The 18,558-nt window shown below is 40.9% G+C and overlaps 1 protein-coding gene across 1 annotated transcript; it reads right to left on the bottom strand.

Annotated features, from left to right (window-relative positions):
- Positions 1–14,315: 14,315 nt before the first annotated feature.
- Positions 14,316–18,042, bottom strand: mrpl19 (mitochondrial ribosomal protein L19). The gene is made up of 6 exons (XM_067482879.1): positions 17,931–18,042; positions 17,605–17,725; positions 17,406–17,524; positions 16,210–16,344; positions 15,275–15,456; positions 14,316–14,834 (listed from the first exon to the last, which is right to left on the bottom strand). Exons 1-6 carry the CDS (start codon positions 18,007–18,009, stop codon positions 14,613–14,615), a joined length of 858 nt encoding a protein of 285 aa, XP_067338980.1. The 5' UTR covers positions 18,010–18,042; the 3' UTR covers positions 14,316–14,612.
- Between the last annotated feature and the right edge of the window lie 516 nt (positions 18,043–18,558).

Below are 18,558 nucleotides of genomic sequence, written 5' to 3'. Positions count from 1 at the left end.
GAAATGCAGCTGCTCCATTATCTTTATGTATGGTTGTGTGTGTGTGTGTGTGTATGTATATGTATATATGTGTGAATATATATATATATATATATATATATATATATATATATATATATATATATATATCTTTTATTTTTATTATAATCAAGTTAATCATTGCGTCATTCATTTCAACTGTCATGTTCTCCTAAAAGACATTGCATTACAAACAAGACAAGACACATAATTTGTGAGGGTGTTCCTTTTTAACTAGTTATTCATATAAAGGAGATTATTAATTGATAATAAGTATAAAGATTATGAACAGTGAATTTAATTGAAAAAAATCCCCTGCGTACATAGGCATCAGTCTTAAGGTGTGTTAGATTGTGTGTGTATGAGGTATGTCTTCGTCCACTGGCTGTCAGGAAGTGCTCCCATTAGACAGGCTGGCTTGTTGTGCCTCTGTGGTCACCGGATTCCCCCAGAGACAAACTGCCTCACTCACTCAAGGACAGACACCAGGCATAAAAACAATACACTCAGAGAGAGAGAGAGAGAGCATAAACGGTGGGATTGCGAGTGACAAATAGCAAATGTTTAAAGCCAATGGAGAGTAAGTGGGAGAGGAAGAGAGCAGATGGAAACTAAGCGGTGATGAGAGATTTGAAGAGGGAGGTTATGGGGAGAGACAATAGGACAGAGAGGGACACAGAGAGTCATGCAGTTGGAGGAAGTCCCCTAATAAAAAGGTTTCCTGTCTCACTGAGCATCCCTAGTCTCTGATGGCTTTTCACACAGGCCTGCTTGACACCAATTAAACCTGCTCCGGGACTGACTACCACCCCCTCTAAGCTGGACTCCCTGAGGACACAGTAGACAGACAGACATGCACATGATGGCTGAGGGCTGTGTGAGAGGACTTCCTATGTGGCAATACAATATGCACACGGACACCCTAAAATATGAAGGCACGCGCACACACGCACGGTCACGGCAGCTTTGAATGAATAGATTTTCCAGTTTCCAAAGTTTCACGGTGTAAATTTATAGAACTCATGAATCTTTAGTAGTCACCTCCTCTATTATTAAGCAATGGAATGTATGGACAGAGAGACACCAACAGCTTCTTCAGTTTCCTCTCCTTTTTGAATTTAAAAAGAAAACCATTCCACTACTGTCTTATCGGAAGTTAGGCTAACTAGAACCAGTTGAAACGTGGAATTAATTAGTTCACAAGAACACTGAAATTCATGTCTCTGTCTTTAAAAAAAGATATACGTGTACTTGCAGGGCTTTATTTTAAATGCACTTTAGTGATTAAATAAGTTTCATGCTTGTGTTAATTACACTTCTGGAACTGTTTGTAACTGTTTGCTGTGCAGAAAGGCATTTTAATTGCTAAATCAAGTGCATACCCAGAAGATTTAAATATTTACTGAAGTTACCACTTCTGTGGCAAATGCATAAATTTCGCATTGTCACTGTCTCAGTTTGGAAATACACATCATTATTCTGCTGCTTTATAATAATGATCACTCTTTAATAAAATTTTAAAAAGGAGATGCACTCTAGATTGATTTTAGGCCAGAGTGAGACATCGTCTGAACGTCAGGATGAGGAAGCTGTGTTATGGTGCGATGTGGATGTCAGCAGGCCTGACCCAGAATTTAGCCCCCGGCTTCAACAGAGTAGAAGGGTGACAGTATAGTCTTTGTGAGAATGGTGCAATTTAAAACACACACACACCCATGGGGCCAACCCTGGCCATGGGTGGACAATGTAGGGAGCAACAGGAAAAAAAACTCTAAATTCCTTTTGTGGTAATTACATTTTTGACCAAATATGGTGGTTAGAAGATAAGGGATTTGTTTGATTATGACTTATTGTATAATCACATCAATGCACTTTTCTAACTCTGTTTTGTGTGTAACACTATAATTTCACATATGGCAGCAGAAGAATTAAGATATTAAGATTAAGAATTAATGATACTAGAAACGTTCTTGGACGATCCAGGATTATGTGGTTCAGGATACAGCATTGGGACAGCAGATTACTGAAAGGTCATACATTGGGTGAAGGTGAGTGTGTAGGCATATTGGAAATTGGTCCCAAAGCCCAGCACAGCAGGCCACACTTCAGGCTTCATCCAGCCCTGCTTCAAAGAGTCCTAAAATCTCTCCAGAGCCACTCAGACAAATTATAGTAATAAACAACCCTCCCACCTCGATCTTACTGGCCTCATCTCCCTAGGGGAAAACAAACAGGCCGGGATCCTGTTGCCCTGGCGACTGAACCCTGAACAGCCCGCCCAGCCGCTAACTGTCTGTTTCCAGATTTGTTTGTTTATTTGTTTACTCAGAGACACCAGAGACCGCAGCAGCGGGAAGAGTTATCTTCACAAAGCTGAGCCTGAAAGTAGTTTAAAAAAAACAACCTCCAATTACATGTGATTTAGTCCATCCTGGTGTATTATGGGGCTGGTGTATTTGATTGGGAGAGATAAGCAGGACTGTGAGTGGTCTCTAATGACGAACCGACCTACGGGAAAGCTCGGTGTGCTTTGTTCAATTGTCTCCTTACGGTAAATCATAAGTGTCTCATAATTGCATTGTCATTTTATAAAAAGGAAACATTTTACCCTCTTCATGTGTGTTTTCACATGAATCCAGTGGCGGCCCACCTTGGTGCTGAGTGAAGTGTCGCTCCCAGTAAAGATACATCAGTCAAACAAAGTCTTGCCCCAAGATATTGGAAGGTTTTGCCAACGGCTAAGTTTAGAAATAATTAGAGTTTCTTAAACATGCTGCATTTTGTCACTAAGAGCATATGTGTCCTGATTGGGTAGAAAGCAAAAATACATAGTGGGAATATCTCTTTTTTTTTTGGTGGCTCATAAGTAATGGATACATTAACGTAATTATGAAAAATAACAGCCTTTAATACTTGAATGAACATCTGGGTGGTTTTATTTTGTTATTGCAGTCTAATGATGCATAGACACCTCTTTGGAAGTGAGGACACTTAGAACCACCTCCAGGCCTTTTATCTGCTTGATTAGTCATGAAGAAACAAGGGAATGCAACTGCAACTGCTTGTCAGCCATTTGTTCCATTATTTATGGGCCACCAAATATTTGCACACATCTTGAGTGTTACATTTCAAATTCAGTGTGGTGGTGCACAGAGGTCAAATGTCCAAAAACTTATCATTGTTCCAATATTTAAGAACCTCACTTTATCAAAGGAAAAAGATGTGTATCATTCATATACTTGTGTCCAGTTAGATGTCGTTTTCTCTCTTCCAAGGCCAACTGCACTCAGAGGGTGTGGAATTTGTCAAAGCAATAACTCACAGCCCTCTACTGTGGCTCACATGGAACTGTTAACAGAAAACCTACGAAGACTCGGGCAAAGAGTGGGCGATCAATCACTATTCTCTTCTTTTATCTGGTTTAGCTAAGAGGAAAGCCAGATAAACACTTTCTGGTACAGTTCCTCCAAGGTCAATCCCTGTGTGATGCACAGATAGAGAAGAGCAAAGTAAGGCAGAAGGATTGAAAGACACAGGACCAAACGTAAATGTTTAAGTTCAGGAGCTGCGTGGGGAGTGTACCTCGCAGAGCCTCTCTCCGACAGATCAATCACATTGATATCAGACAGTCACAGGAGGAATGTCAACAGCACTCACCTCTAACCTCATGTGTGAAGGCATTACAGTGGAGCAATGACCCCCTGATTCTCCTCGCGGCGACCTCCAGGCAGCCCTGCTCTAATGGAGATTTTATGGATGGTGTTTCACTTTATAGAGACTGCGGGCCTGACTTGGCAGCTCTGGGAGCCAGATGTGTTATAAAGACCAAGTAGACCAATTACTTAACATGGAACGACCACTGAGGTGCTTTTCTCAGGTACAGTCACTGATATGTCAATTAAACCTCACTCAAGGCAATAAAGAGTATTGATGTGAAAACCTGGAACTCACTACACTGCATAGATAAAGATTTAGGCTGCTACAAAAGGTAATTAATATCCAAGAAAGATGGTGCTAAATGATGGAAGTCAATGATTGGGTACTTTATGTCATTTTCCATATTAAACAATATTTTACAAACCTTGGCTTGATATTAACCCAGAACTGTTTTTGCTTTACCCTAAAATTAAAATGCAAATAGTTATTGTTATTGTAGTTGCAAGAAATTAATCTGTCATCTTATTAAAAGTTTAATTAAAATATGGTGACAGCAAATGTCATCCAGATACATCCAGTATTAACCGTTTTCTTTTTGCCTTATTAAACATTTATGTACATATATAATAAAGAGTATAGTACCCATAAATACCAAATTCCAGATTTAAGTGCAGAAACTTTAGTAAATTGAGTTACTACCATTTTCCAATCATCTGAATACTTTTTGTCACACATGTAGTTGTGAGTGAAAGTCAATGTGAAGGCCTTGAGCACTAAAACATTCTGTTGTCTTTTGGTATTATGGGCAGTGAATAATCAGTTAAGACAGTGACATAGTCTTTGGACAAATATCACAGGCAAAACTCTTGTAAATAAATTAAAAACATCTGTGATCATTGATGTAGGTGATGAGACAGTGATGGATGATGATGATAGTGACACAATGATGACAGTGTGAGGACAGTGTTGATAGGAGGAAACTGGGCAGACCAGCATTATCCTTGTTTTACCACATCGACACGTTTTCTCCAATCAGATAAAGAGTGTTTCTTCCTAAGCTGTAAACCCCGAGAGATGTGTGGAAAAAAATAATTGGATACATGAACTAGGCAGTAGATTCTAAGCCAGAACAAGCTGAAAATCAGAGACTACTGTATGATTACCATCAGCTGGCTAATTCCAACATATGTGTGTGTAGCATCTGTGTGTTGTTTTGTTCTGACTCAAATACCTGATGAATTGAACATTGTTTTTATTACAATCCGTTTGTTGGTTGGCAAAAAACAAATTTGTGAAGGCAGCATCTGCTGAAAAGTGGGGCTGACCTGTGTCCTGTGGTTTTGCTGGGTTAAACCTTCTGTCTCTCTCATCTCACTGATTACCTAACTGTGTTTTCATTCGGCCAAACTCATGATTCATTCACATATTTGGATGTTTTAGTTGTTGGACAACAATTGTAGCTCATAAAATGTAAAACCATCAACCATGCTGCGCCGACACTGAAACACGAGACATGGCTGTTTTAGGGTGGGGAATAAACAGCGTTAGTGTAAATGAAATAGCCCAATTAAAAATATAAAATAAAAAGAAATGGGGACTTTCGAAATTTTATTTGCTTAGTGGGGATATACTCAGAGATCAATGAGGAAAGTGTGAGACCGCAAATGGAAAGATTGGGCAAGACAAGAAGTGAGAGAGAGAGATAAAAGGACAAGAAAGGGAAGGGAGATCAAGTGTCAGGTCCACTGTGGTCCATTTTGCCCGGAGACAGCTGCAGCCACAACTGACAAATCCAGAGGGGCCCCTTCGTCTATAGGCACCGGGAAAGCACCGGGAATTATGCAGCGTCTCAGCTCTCTGCTCCTTGGGGAACTTATCTCTCTCTCTCTCTCTAGTTAGGAAAGTGGAGGAGGTGGAGGAGGAGGAGACGAAAAGGGTCATGGCCAGCTCCACTTCAGGTGCCTTCACTAATACCCCCCTCACAGTACTGAAACGGGGCAAATTATGGAGCATCAGGGGCACAAACCTTTCTCACCCTCCAGTGCTTCCCCTTCTTCCATACATCCACATGATGATTTGTATACGTGTGTGTGTGTGTGTGTGTGTGTGTGTGTGTGTGTGTGTGTGTGTGTGTGTGTGTGTGTGTGTGTGTGTGTGTGTGTTTTAAAGGGAAGTGGAAGGAAATGTGGGGGCAAGTGTGAACAGCTGTGATGTATTGTCGTCTGGGGCATGATAATATACCCGTGCCATTAAGGCTGGACATAGCTAACATGTGTATGTGTATATGTGTTAGGTAGGTTTTAAAACAAGCTAGTCACAGTTCAAAGGAGGCCAGAGCTTGCTGGCAAAGCCCGATCCCTGCTGTGCTTATAAAGGAAGGAGAATAAAGTGAGTAAAGTGAAATGAATGCAGCCACAGTGCAAGCTGCAGATCTTAGTACAAGAAAGGGGCTATCAGGTAAGTATGTGTTAGGGGGAGGGGGGCAGTAGCTAGAAGGGTAAGAAAGGTAGAGGGAGGTTTTGATGTTTGGAAAGGGAGTACAGCAGGGGAGCGCATCGTAATGTATCTATTGAAGTTCAGGCCTGTGTGTTTGATACAGTACATCTGTACCCCATTTCCCTCTTTTCCCCCAGCTGTGCACTCTCACGTGTACAGGAACAATAAGACAGGGAACCATAAATTCCCTCACTCCCTTCTCTCCCTACACATCCGTCTACCTTAGTGTCCACGTTTCTCTCTTTTTATCTCTCTTCTCTCTTTATCTTCTGTCTGCCACACCCAAACACATCTCTTTCTCTCCCCCCCTCCATCCTTTTCCCCCTCCCCTTTTTATATATAAGATACAGTATTAATTGAGGCTTTTGCTCTTAACTCTGACGTCTGCTTCACGTTGCTGGCTCGCCTGCGGCCTATCATTGCAGACACCGCACCATAAAAAGCTTGAATTAATTGATTTCCTCTCAGTAAGAGGGGTCATGTCTTCTGCTCTGGTTTTCCGACATCTCTTACTCCCTACCTCTTCCCTCTCACTCTCGCACCTCTCGCTCTCAGTGCTCCCCTTTCCCGCATGCCTCCTCCACAACCACTCTCCACAGTGGAAGAGAGTGGAAGTATCAGTTGGCCCCCGTCAGGTCCACTGGGGTCTCGGTGCACAGTGAATGAAATATGGTAGCTGTCGCATTAGGAAATCCATTGAAGTTAATGAGGGCCTGTGTTCTCTGCGGAGCCATATCTGCTGCTGGTTAGGCGCCAACTACCCCTCCCATTCAGACACTACTATGGGGACTGCGCTAGGAAGAGGAGGGTTGGGGGTTGATACCGATGGGGAAACTGGACCTGGGGTATTGAGTGGTACTGACCAGCAGTTGGCTGGGGAGAGATGCTAGGAATGGCTCAGAGGTCTTGACCTCCAGGTAATTCGTAATGGTGGCTGGATAGAGCATCGAGTAATGGATACTGCATCACTATCAGGGCAATCAGCTGGCTAAGCTGTAGTAAAACCACAGAAACCTGCTACTCCACACCCACATGCTAAAACAACATATGATATCGACAAGTGAGCTCCTCTCAGAATGTGTGATAATTCGGTGCCCACATTTAATGCTGGTTGGTTTCATTGAAGGTCACACAGTGTCACCAATAAAACAATTCAAGAGTCTTATATTAGTGGCTGGTAATGAGCTGTGAAGCAGATCTTAGCAATTTGGCAGTGTTGGCTATTGCGGGGTAATGGAGTGTAATTTAGAGATGGCAGCTCAGATAAAACAGTCAGAGGATGTGTGAGGCTTTACCGAATGTAGGATGACTTATCAGCTGACTCAGGTGGGTGGGCCACGAAAGGGACCAAAACAACCAAATAATAAAGACAAGCAAACATCTTCTGAATGAGCCGACCACCACACTGACAGTAGTCACTGAACTCAAAAAGTTTTGTAAAAAAGTGACAGATGCATTGGGGTCAAAAGTTTAATGTGTGTGTGTGTGTGTGTGTGTGTGTGTGTGTGTGTGTGTGTGTGTGTGTGTGTGTGTGTGTGTGTGTGTGTGAGACATGTCGACAAATGGTTTAGAGCTGACTTAAATGGCCAGTCACAGCTCTTTAAGATCAGACTCTGGGTGCTGGACTGATGGGTTAGATTAGGTTCTCCATCGTCAATTTAAAACCTGGATTCAAAGAGTCCAGGTCCAGAGTCTTTAAGCTGCTTTCTTTTTCTAGCAGGCTTGCGTCAAATATTTGCAGGTTAAAGAGCCAGATGTAAAGAACTTTACGGCATCATGATCAGATCCAAGAGTGTCTGCAGTAACAGAGTTGTAAATTGAAATTGCATTACAGTATTTGACCATGTATTTGCTTCTCTAAATGGTTAAATTGAAGATTAGCTGTTGTTTTAAACTGTTTTAGTGTAAGCAGAGAAGACAAAAAGACCATTATTTTCATGAGTTTGTTTAAACTGTCTATCAATAGGATTTTTGGTTTTACTTTATGTGAATCTTTTTGAAAAATTAATTAATTTTTCTCAGTGGTGGTTTTTGCAACATGTTCTTTAAGGTGGAGTCAGTCTTTTTTATCTCTATCTCTATCACAGCAACGTTTCTCATTATGTTTTACTTCTTTTTTTCTGTGATGGAGGGTCTAAGCATAAAACATGTATGTGGTGAAGTAATTTAAGACAAATTTGGGATTTTGGGACATAAAAATAAAACTGAACTGACTTTTCCACCTGGTGAAGTGTGTTTCTAGTGTATGGGAAAGGAGTTTATCCACGGGTCTACCAATCAGCAAAAGGAAAAAGGTGAAGAAATGGTCACTTCACCTTTGTCATATCACAAAATAACCCACCCTCTGAGAACCATAGCAGGGGGTCAGTGCATCCTCTGAGGTGCCTGATCATTTGTCACCAACACTTCTGTTTAGGGAGCATCTTCACCGCGTCATCCATCTCAACTGTGAATTCTAAGTATTTGTGTGTTTCACACCATTTGTCAATAGTTCAGAGTGCACCTCCACTCATTTGTCTTCAGCAAGCGTCTCAAGTGTGCATTCTTTGTCCATTTCAGGTCAATAGTGGTTAGCATATACTGTATAATGGGTGAATGGCTATTAGGACAATGTGAATGTTTCTTAGCTCTTGTTTGAAACGGATTGGACAACTTGAAACAACTGTTGTGTTTAAACATTTTTTTCATCTGCAATTTAAATAAAAAACAAAAAAAAAGTCATGAGGCCAAACAATAATTGTTTTATGTGTTATTAGTACAGAGATCTTGGGTCCAGTAAAGTTTCATGGTCATCGACTCGCGTATTTTCTAATAATAATGAAAGACACTTTCGGCTTGTGGTTTTCCACTGTGATTTCTTATGTGAACCATGCACCAGTAAAACACTTAATGCTCCCAACTGTTATTAAATGTAAGTACAAAGGGAAAAACACGGGCAACAAAGGAGTAGGAATAGGGGAATTTAGAGGAAAGAGGGCATAATAATATTAACTATAAAAACAATTTTGGTAAATAACTAAATATCTAACTATGTGTCAGATACTGTAATGGGTAACAGCATAACATTAAGAGGAAAAGGGAACAGTCACACCACTAATTGTTTGTTTTATAAAAAAGACATTTCAAAGACAGATTCAACACACATTATTGTTACATAGTCAAACATTCCTAAAGGGCATTTTAAGTCAAATCCAATCTAAAGATAGGAGTTTAGGCATGTTACCACACAAGACGCTGTATGATTCACTTGGTTGTTTGTTAACCTTTGTGACCCCAGGCCTTGTGGTGTAGAGTTCACCTGGATTTCTTCTAAACGTTCTCATTCCCTCCCACAGTCAAAAGACAAGGGGTGTCACTCTGAATTTCCCATAAATGTAAACGTTGTGTGTAATTCACCCTGGGAAGAATTCAGAAGGTTCAGACAGTCAGATCGTTTAAAGTGATGGGGTTTGGCTGGAAAGCAAATAACTGTGCATTAAGTCTACTTTGCCCTCTCCTTCTATGTATTTCAGTAGCAATTTAGGTAAATGTGCCTCTCAGCTGCTCTTTGATATAAGTGAAACAAAATGAGAGGAGGCACGAAAGATGAAGCTAGCAGTACCCAGTCCTGTGAATGTGTGTTCTGAATGCATACTTGGCATTAGATCAAGGTGAATCTGTTATGAGAGGGGGAATGAGCTAAGGCAAGTGTGTGTGTGTGTGTGTGTGTGTGCGTGCGTGTTTGGCGCATTTGCAGCCCTCATTAGTAAACTCCAGCCCAACGTTTGCAGTATGAACACTCCTCCCCTTCCCCTCATTCTCAGCCTCACTGCAAAATGAGGTTAATAAACTCAAGCGTTTACTACCATCACCAGCTCCGTCCCTCCTCCTCTGCTTTCGCCTTCATCTCTGCCTCTCTACCTCCACCTCCCTTTTACTCCTAAGCCTCTCTCCTGCTTTCATCTCAGCTGAAATGCTTTCTTCCTCTTTTCCTCACCTCTTCTTTTTTTTTTTTTTTTGTTTCATTGTTGCAGGCCGAAAGCTCTGGGATTTCCTCCCTCTATTTCCCAGGACAGATCTGCAATTACAGCTCAGGAGAGAAGAAGACCAGCTGTGCAGGGATATGGGAGCTATATACAGAGTAAGTAGGGAGACATAGATGAGGGCGCCCCTTAGAGGCAAGAGAGTAGAACTGCTCATATGTTGACCACTATATTTTTCCTCACATCAAAGCAGAAATATACTTTCAGAGCACATGGCTGTTTTTTTAATGTACTACACAGGGTCATTATGACCACGTGGGAAGAAAAACCCATCAAGGAAAGAAGAATGCATCAATGTGGCCTTGGGTGTTCTTATCTCAGACAGCATGTGGACAGAGACATCCTGAAAGATGGAAATACTCACAATATGACAGAAGTTAACACTTAAGCTTAAAAAAGCAACATACACACACACACACACACACACACAGCTGCGACCTGTAAAGTATGTGCAGGAACGATGTTAGCTGCTTGGCAAAAATATTAGGCATGATTGTAAATGCATAATCCGTTTGTGAGGGAATATCTCTGAAACACACTGATGCTTCTTGTTCTCTTCATCTCTTTGCTGATATGAGTATAGAATAATTGAAATTAGATTTGCTCTGGCAGTTTTTTATAGCTTATTATACTTCATAGTTTATACTTTCTAGAAATTGAATCACATTACCTGAATTTCTTTATCCAGTTGACATGACTCAGCTTCCAGATAACCACACCTGGGTGATTGGAAAACCTCTCCAACTTAGATTTTAGTTGTTTTTTTAAATCCATAAATCGTATCACTTACCTAAATAGTCTCTGTGCGTATCTAACATCTGGCTGGATTACCTTCAAACAAAAGATGTGAGAATTTGCTTCATCTATGGTCTGGTCACAGTGTATCTGTGATCGTATGACTGAGGTCCTCAGGCCCAAGCCGTTAACCTCTCTTCAGTCGTGATCGTAATTGTGACCATAAACAGAATAGCAACCATCCAGCCCTCATGCTGTGCTGCCAAAGACACCACCATCCTTACACCCTAAAACTGGTATCTCATATTATATCACATATTATTGCTATTGTGGACTACTCCAAATGAACTAACAATACTGTCCATTACCTATTTCTGAACAAACAATTTGGTTCATTATTTGAGAACTATTTTCAGATGTGGATTAATACATATTTGGTGCTTTAGTAAAACATCCTAGCAGTAGGGACCCTTGTTTTTATAATCAATAAAACATGTTAGCCGGTACAACAACATGACCCACTAATGTCGTTTCATTGCGTTGTCTTTGATGTCATTGGAGTTCTATATGATGCAGAAGAATAAGCTTTATCTACTGTAGAACCCCACAGCACACAGACAATAGTTGTCAGTAGGACCAAGTCATTGTTTGTTTTTGCCTTTTCATGGGAATTGCTGACAAAATGAAAACTTGTAGTATGTCTACTTCTGTTCGATCGTAGGGTGAAGTGAGTGTCAATGTCAAATTGTTGTTTCTGGCTGGAATGTTTCAGATATTATCTGATATCAGAAAGGTGTGAGCTTGCAGCTAAAATGTCTCTTTTGCTGCATGTCCTATAGAGTCATCCACAGTCAGCTCAGTTGACATAAACTGGAACGTACTGCAGCTAATAAATACTTTTATCTGTACATTTTTAGGATGCTTGGCCCCAACTGGAAAGGAACCCTTGACTCGGTTAGCGCTGCCAAAACCCAGTCCACACAGGATCACATTATTAAATAGGCAGTGATGTGTGTCTGTCCAAACTCAGGCATCAGCTGCTTGCGATGTAATGTTTCCTAACAGCTGTCGCACTGTCAGGACGTCTGTGTGAGTGTGTAACAAAGAGAGAGTGATGGCAGCAGGAGCCCCTGTCAGCCCCATGGGACAGTCGGAGAGGAGCAGACGGTAGTGTAATTTCACTGGAAACATATGGCGAAACTCAAGTGTGTAATTTACCGAGAACTACGGGTGGCCCTGAGTAGCATGTACACAAACACACATGTACACACACAATGACAGGGTGTAATTTACCTGGGACCTATGGGTGGCCTAGTATCCCGTTGCACTTGTCATACACACAGACAGCTCAAACACAGTTCACACTCCCTGAAAGAGACAGTGAAACAAATTTTCCCAGACCTGCAGACAGGAGAGAGCAAGAAAACACACGGTGACAGAGATGTTAGAGATCAAGAGTCCTGGAGGAAGAAAGAGTCAAAGCTGCCTTTTAATATATTGGCCCAGTGGAAGACATTACACCAAAATCTCAATCTGTGGGAGTTGCTGCACACACTGTGTCACATCCCCTTCAATTCATCAATGTGGCTCCTCTTCAAAGCCGGCACTATCCCTCCTTGGAGAGGGAATGAGACGAAGGTCATGGGAGCAGCAGAAAAGGGGAGGAAGACAGATTAGAGGAGTGTGTCCCTCCCTACATTCCTGTATTGACCTAGAGTAATGTGGCACTGTAGCTATCATCAGAACACCTTGTTTTACAGTTTGTCGTCGATGACGGGGGGTGGTATTATGGGCTCCTCAAAACCTGCATGCCCCACCCCGATTCCACGGCAACTATGAATGGAGCATATATAGTTTCACATTAGGATGGACAGACAGGCCGTCCCAGACGTTAACAGTTGGCACTGTTTGAGGTGTCTGGCTGTGAAGGCTGATATGATAGCCTGTCTTCAAGTTGCTTTGTGTGTGTGTGTGTGAGAGAGAGAGAGCGAGACAGACAGACAGAGACAAAGAGAGGGCTGGTTTTTTTATATGCTTTCTTGGCCAAGCAGCTAAAGTTCAGGTACAGTGAAGTCAACCTGGGGGCACAGGAGGCACATGCATTTAAGATCACAACCATAAATATTAGCCACACACACACTCACACACTCTCCCTACAGAGGCAGGAAGTTTCCTTGAAGCAGTTAACTCAGACTGAATAACTTTGTGGTTTAAACTGGTTTACCAGTTCAGTGGTGCTGCTGTGGAATGCTTCTAAAGACTCGGCAATGTGCTGTAGTATAAACATTTCTGTCGCCGCCTCCACATGTGAACATCAGTCAGCCCCAAACAGAAATACTGAGAGTGAAAAATGAAAGGTGAAAGGGCCACTTGGTTCAGTGGGTAGCATAATGACAATGAGCAGGACAGGCTCTCAGTCTACTGTACACAGAAGCAGATGGAGATGGTTTTCTTTGCTGCCGCCTGATTGGGCAGAAAGTAAATTAGCAACACTGAGACTAACCACACTGTATATAGGACTGAAGTGAGGCTGAGACTTAGACATTGTCATCCAACAGGTGCAGAAGATTTAGCAAAAATAATCAGATAATCATTGACTCCACCCAGTAACCTTTGCATTGCTGTGCATTGACGTTAGGAGCTTTCTTCCACTTTATGAGCCTTAACATAACACGAATAATCACTCTCTTCAGTCGGCTGCATCTCTACACAGGGAATCTGTGTGGTCCATAATGAGCTCAGTAAACATCTGCTACTCCTGTATTAGAGACCATTTTCTCTGCAGCTCATCCTGTAATATGGAGAAATTAGAGTGTAGGGACTCACTCAGCAAGTTTATACATACACACACACACTCACAGAGAGCAGACATAACATAAGGAGTCCAAGTGTTTTTATACTACCCAACTGACGCTCTAACATACCATCTGAACACCACAATTTTCCATCCACAACAGTAAAACAGTACTGGGTGTCCTTGGTGTATGTTCACTGGATATAAGCTGTTTTTTTCCCCCTTCTTCTTTTTTTTTTTTTTTACTCAAAGTGCAGGGAAGTGGGACATATTCCAAGAAAAGCAGATTTACTGACAAACCCCTTAAATTTACGTGTACTGATAAAAAAAAAAAAAAAAAAAAAAAGCCTGAACATTTGGTTAAACTGGTCTTTGGAAAAAGGACACTTTTTTTTTAGTATAGTTAGAGTTCTCCTCTAAGCACCTTTTTTGACACTGCGGCTCATTTATGCTGCTGTTAAGGGACAAAACAGAGACAGTGCCACCTAGTGTTATGATTTTAGTAAAACAAAAAACAAAACAAACCCGAAACTTTGAAAGTTCAAATTTGAAGAAGAAAAAAAAAAAAAAGACAACATATAATAATGCTAATCCAAAGTTTGTTCAGTAGTTTTTATTGTAGAAACCACAATGTCTTCAGTGGTAAATGTCACATCTAAGGCCAATGAAAGAACTCATACTGTACAGTAGTCTTATACATAAGACATTAACCAGTTTCTAAATGTATTTTTCCTTACATACACTGGTGTAGTTTGGTAAGTTTTTAGAACTTAAAAAATGATCACATTCCTGCAGATAGGTCCATATCTGTACGAACCTCATATTTGAGTCTTTGTCAGCTCTGGAATAGCCTGCGTTGAAGAAAATTTGCAATTTAAAAGGCTGTTCCTTTACTTGCTCATCTCCTTCTGGACCTCACTGTGGATCTCCTCCTCTAGTTTGGTGGTGTCATACTCCTTCAGCATGTCATACTCAAGCCAAGGCTGTGCCCATTTCTGAGCGTGCTCCATCTTCTCTGGGCTCAGGTAAAGGTCAATGCGGATGCCCTGGATGTTAAACTTGGGTCGTTCCCAGCGTTTAGACCATGGTTTCGGGCGCATTTTTACTTTGATCTGGGAAATGGACAGAAATGCCACAATCATGTAACATTTAAATGTGCTCCAGTTTTGCTACATGTATCTTGACTTTGTTTGAACTACAGTACAAGGGATGATTTGTTATAGGATTCACAGAAATACCCTTAAAATATGCCATAATAATTTTGAACTTGCTTCTTTTGGTTCTAGTTTGGGTAGCGCACGTACATAAATGCCACTAAACTTAGCTCTGACTTCTAGCTGAAAAATGCCACCAGATGACATCATTCCTAAAGTTGAAACATTCCATGTGATGTCATCTGGAGGAGTTTTTCAGCTAGAAGCAGAGAAATATTTTAATAAAGTGAAGTCAGAGGAAAGTTCAAAAGCATGAAAGTACATTTACACCCTAAACTAAAACCCTAGAAAATAAGTTCAAAATTGGTGAAGTCGCCCTTTAAGTGAAGCCCTCTCACCGTGTTTACAGGCACCTCTCCAGTAGGGGAGAAGGGAACTGGCTTCATGTCTGGGTCCACAGTGCTGTATTCAGGCAGAGCATCTCTCAGGTACGTCAGGTTGTCATCCAGCCTCTTTTCCAGCTTCAGCACCTCAATTTTCTGGATCCGAGGACTGTACAGCTCGTAACAGATCTCCACACCTGAGCAACGCAAAGAGAAAAGACATAATGGAAACAGGTGTTTCATCTGAATGACTGCGTTTACATTTAGCTGGGTAACCAGGTTTCTCTGAGAAATCAGCTTTTTTGGGTAATCAGGGAATGATAATTAAATGGTTATTAAATGGTCTTTAGAAACCTTGTAACTAAAAACTCGCTGTATAAATGCAGCAGAAGAGTAATCTGATTTCTCCTCCACCTCTGTCTTATTTTTGGAAGCCTGATGCATGGATTTTAAATGTATAATGACAGAAAATGCTGTTGCCTGCCTTATTTGTTCTTTCGGCTGTGTTCATGTGCTGCTGAGTGACAAGCGCAGGGGGAGAGAAAGGAAAAGCGAGAAGAGAGAGACACACAGTTGATCCACAGCACAAACTATTTAATATAAAAAAATCCATTTATTTATAGACTTCTACGAGACACTTTAACTTAAGATAACGTTACTTCAATGGAAATTTTCTGTCAGATTTTAGGCGGACGTGGCATCGCTCTATTATTGATCTCCCGTTCCATCAGACTTAAACTCAGCTACTTCTTCCCATCTGCAGCCTTTCGTTACGCACGTGCACTGTTGGAGAAAGCCGATCTAAAAACCTGGTTATGCATAAACATGGCAAAGAAATTGCGTGACATAAAATAAAATAAAACTAAGTTACTTAACATTTACACATATTCCTTCCTGCCATGACGGAGACCTTTGTTAAACCAGTACTTAAACAGAAACTAAAACTTTACCTTGATTTTCAATGATGTTCCTCAGGATAAATGTGGCTCCCAGCCCCTTTCCACCCCTCTGAATACAGATGCCAACAAAACGGTTTGTTTTCCCGCTGGCATTAGGGTCAGCCATGGTAACGGCTAGGATACTCCCTTGAGAAAAAATAAAAAGAATTTGCATGATTTAAATTAATACCTATAATAATTGTAATTGCAGTATTTATAAAAACACAATTTCTTGTTGTTTGTAAATATGAACATTAAGATAAAATTGTTCTGTAAAAAATATGATAAACACTATAGCATCTGGGATTTCTTTTATAAGTCTGACAACTAATTCTCAATTGAACTGAGGTCTGGGCTTTGTCTCCACAATATTAACATGGTTGTTCAACCATTTGTGCTGTACGCTCTGGGTCACTCTCTTGCTGAAAAACAAATCTGCCAAGCAGCTCTCTTACAGACTGCACCAGGTTTTCTTCCATGCTTCACAGTGGGGGTGTTGCATTGGGCAAGATGTGCCGTGTTCGGTTTACACTGGAGATGTTCTGATTCAATACAAAGTAAGAGTATAGGCGTCGATCTGGGCACATATCAAAGGATTGGCACTGATCAAGGCCAGTCTAGTTCCTGATGGCCAAACAGGTCAGTCCTGGTCTCATCTCTTTCTAACGGCTTTAACTCTGGTCCAAGTGATAACTCTTGACTTGTTCTTGTATTTGACTCCTAATGTATGCTTTTCAGTAATCTTCTTACAGAGCTGCATGTGTTCTTCTGTAATCATGGTGTAGGCTTTGGCCAGACTACAAATTTAACTAAATATATGAGTTTTAACCAAGTGACTGCACCAGTGATTTTTTTTTTTTTAAGTGAGTCACTTTAAAAATGGCGGAAACTTGTGTAAGCACTTACTTTTGGCTTAATACATTCAATTAACTTACACTTTAAAGTAAAGGTACTTTCTGATGAAAAGTGTGTCTTTTAATAAAACCTATAAAGCTGCGATTCAATTGTTGTAAAACAATAAAATCAAGAGGTGAATAGTAGATTAAACTTTCAAGAGGATGAATACCTTTCAGGGAGTTCACAGTGAAGGAGCCTGGACTGCAAACTGCAGTCACCTTTTAGTCTGCTGGCTTTGGTCTCAATCATAGGGTCTAATATTCATGAAAATAGAAATGACAACCATCACATTGCCTGAATATGCTTCTTACCAACGTAGAATTCAGGGATGTTGAGCACTTTCCTTCTTCGGATCATGTCTTTCCTTTCAATTAAAAACTTAAAAGGGTCTGATCTCTGCCTGGGAGGTATAAACTCTGGGCTCAAAAACCTGAGAGGGGGAGACAAATGTGAAAACGCGTTACTTTACGGAATCTCCTGGTTACCATGTGCTAATAGGAAAGATCATACTTTCTAAGAGATGCCGAAGTCTGAGTTTTATCTATGACGACAGGTTTAGGTGGAGGGGTGAATTTGGGTGGTTCACTGCCATTACCAGAAGCTAGACGATAAAGGGACGTGGACAAAAACCCTGTAGGTAAAAAGAAAATAAGGCAGTCATCAGTTCCATCTCCATGTTCAGCATTGGTCGGTCAATATTAACTTAGGTTAAAAATTGCTAGCTTTGAGTTAGCTAGGTTAGCTCACTATCGTTGAAGTACGTTACTAGTATATTTTATTATTTTTCCAAATTGTTATGTACAAAGGAGAAAAGAGAGGTTGCTCCTATTACTTACGTTCATTTTGGAAATTAGGGGTTCGTAACAACCTCACGGGAAACAGAAACGTATCGAGCCCTCTCCTGCAGGCTGCCATGTCTGACCTTCTGTTGTCACATGTGAACCAGTACGGAAGCCTGGCGGGACGAACGTTTTGAAACGCGATTTGTCCTGAAACTGTAGTGCGCCATAATCGTGCACAAGATGGCGCAACTGTTCCATCCATTAGAAAATCTCAACCTGACAAATGTCAACTAGGACCTGGACATTTAGCAAGCCGCCTTTTGTAGCAGCTGTTTTCTTTTCTTGTTGCTGAGAGGCATCTTTCATAGTTCACAATCATATACAGCCACTTTATTAACTGGCATCAGGCATAACTCCTGCTGCCTGTTATGAAATGCAAGAGTCTGGAGTACATGTTCGTCTGCACTGAAGGTTGGTGCCAGTCATTTCGTAATTTGTTTCCTTTTTCTTACACTAATAATTTAGCAGTGGTTGAAAAAGACTGCTGAGTACATAATCAATACTATGCCATTAGGCTACACTTTATTAAGTCGGACACATCATTTTAATTGAAAGTATTAGTTGAAAATAAAATGCTGCCTGGGGACAGTAGTCCCCAACAATGTGCTTATAGCCTATTCTT

Source organism: Channa argus, chromosome 17 (genome assembly GCF_033026475.1).
Source record: "Channa argus isolate prfri chromosome 17, Channa argus male v1.0, whole genome shotgun sequence".
Taxonomy (NCBI): domain Eukaryota; kingdom Metazoa; phylum Chordata; class Actinopteri; order Anabantiformes; family Channidae; genus Channa; species Channa argus.
Note: the sequence above shows the minus strand (reverse complement) of the source record. Positions and strands in the feature narration are given on the sequence as shown.

What these genes read in the sequence shown, in the direction of transcription:
- mrpl19 (XM_067482879.1), bottom strand. Translation starts at nt 18,009, where the DNA reads ATGGCAGCCTGCAGGAGAGGGCTCGATACGTTTCTGTTTCCCGTGAGG. An exon ending in GAACATCATTGAAAATCAAG is followed by an intron (nt 15,457 to 16,209) that starts GTAAAGTTTTAG and finishes TGCGTTGCTCAG; the next exon opens with GTGTGGAGATCTGTTACGAG. An exon ending in GAGAGGTGCCTGTAAACACG is followed by an intron (nt 14,835 to 15,274) that starts GTGAGAGGGCTT and finishes TCCATTTCCCAG; the next exon opens with ATCAAAGTAAAAATGCGCCC.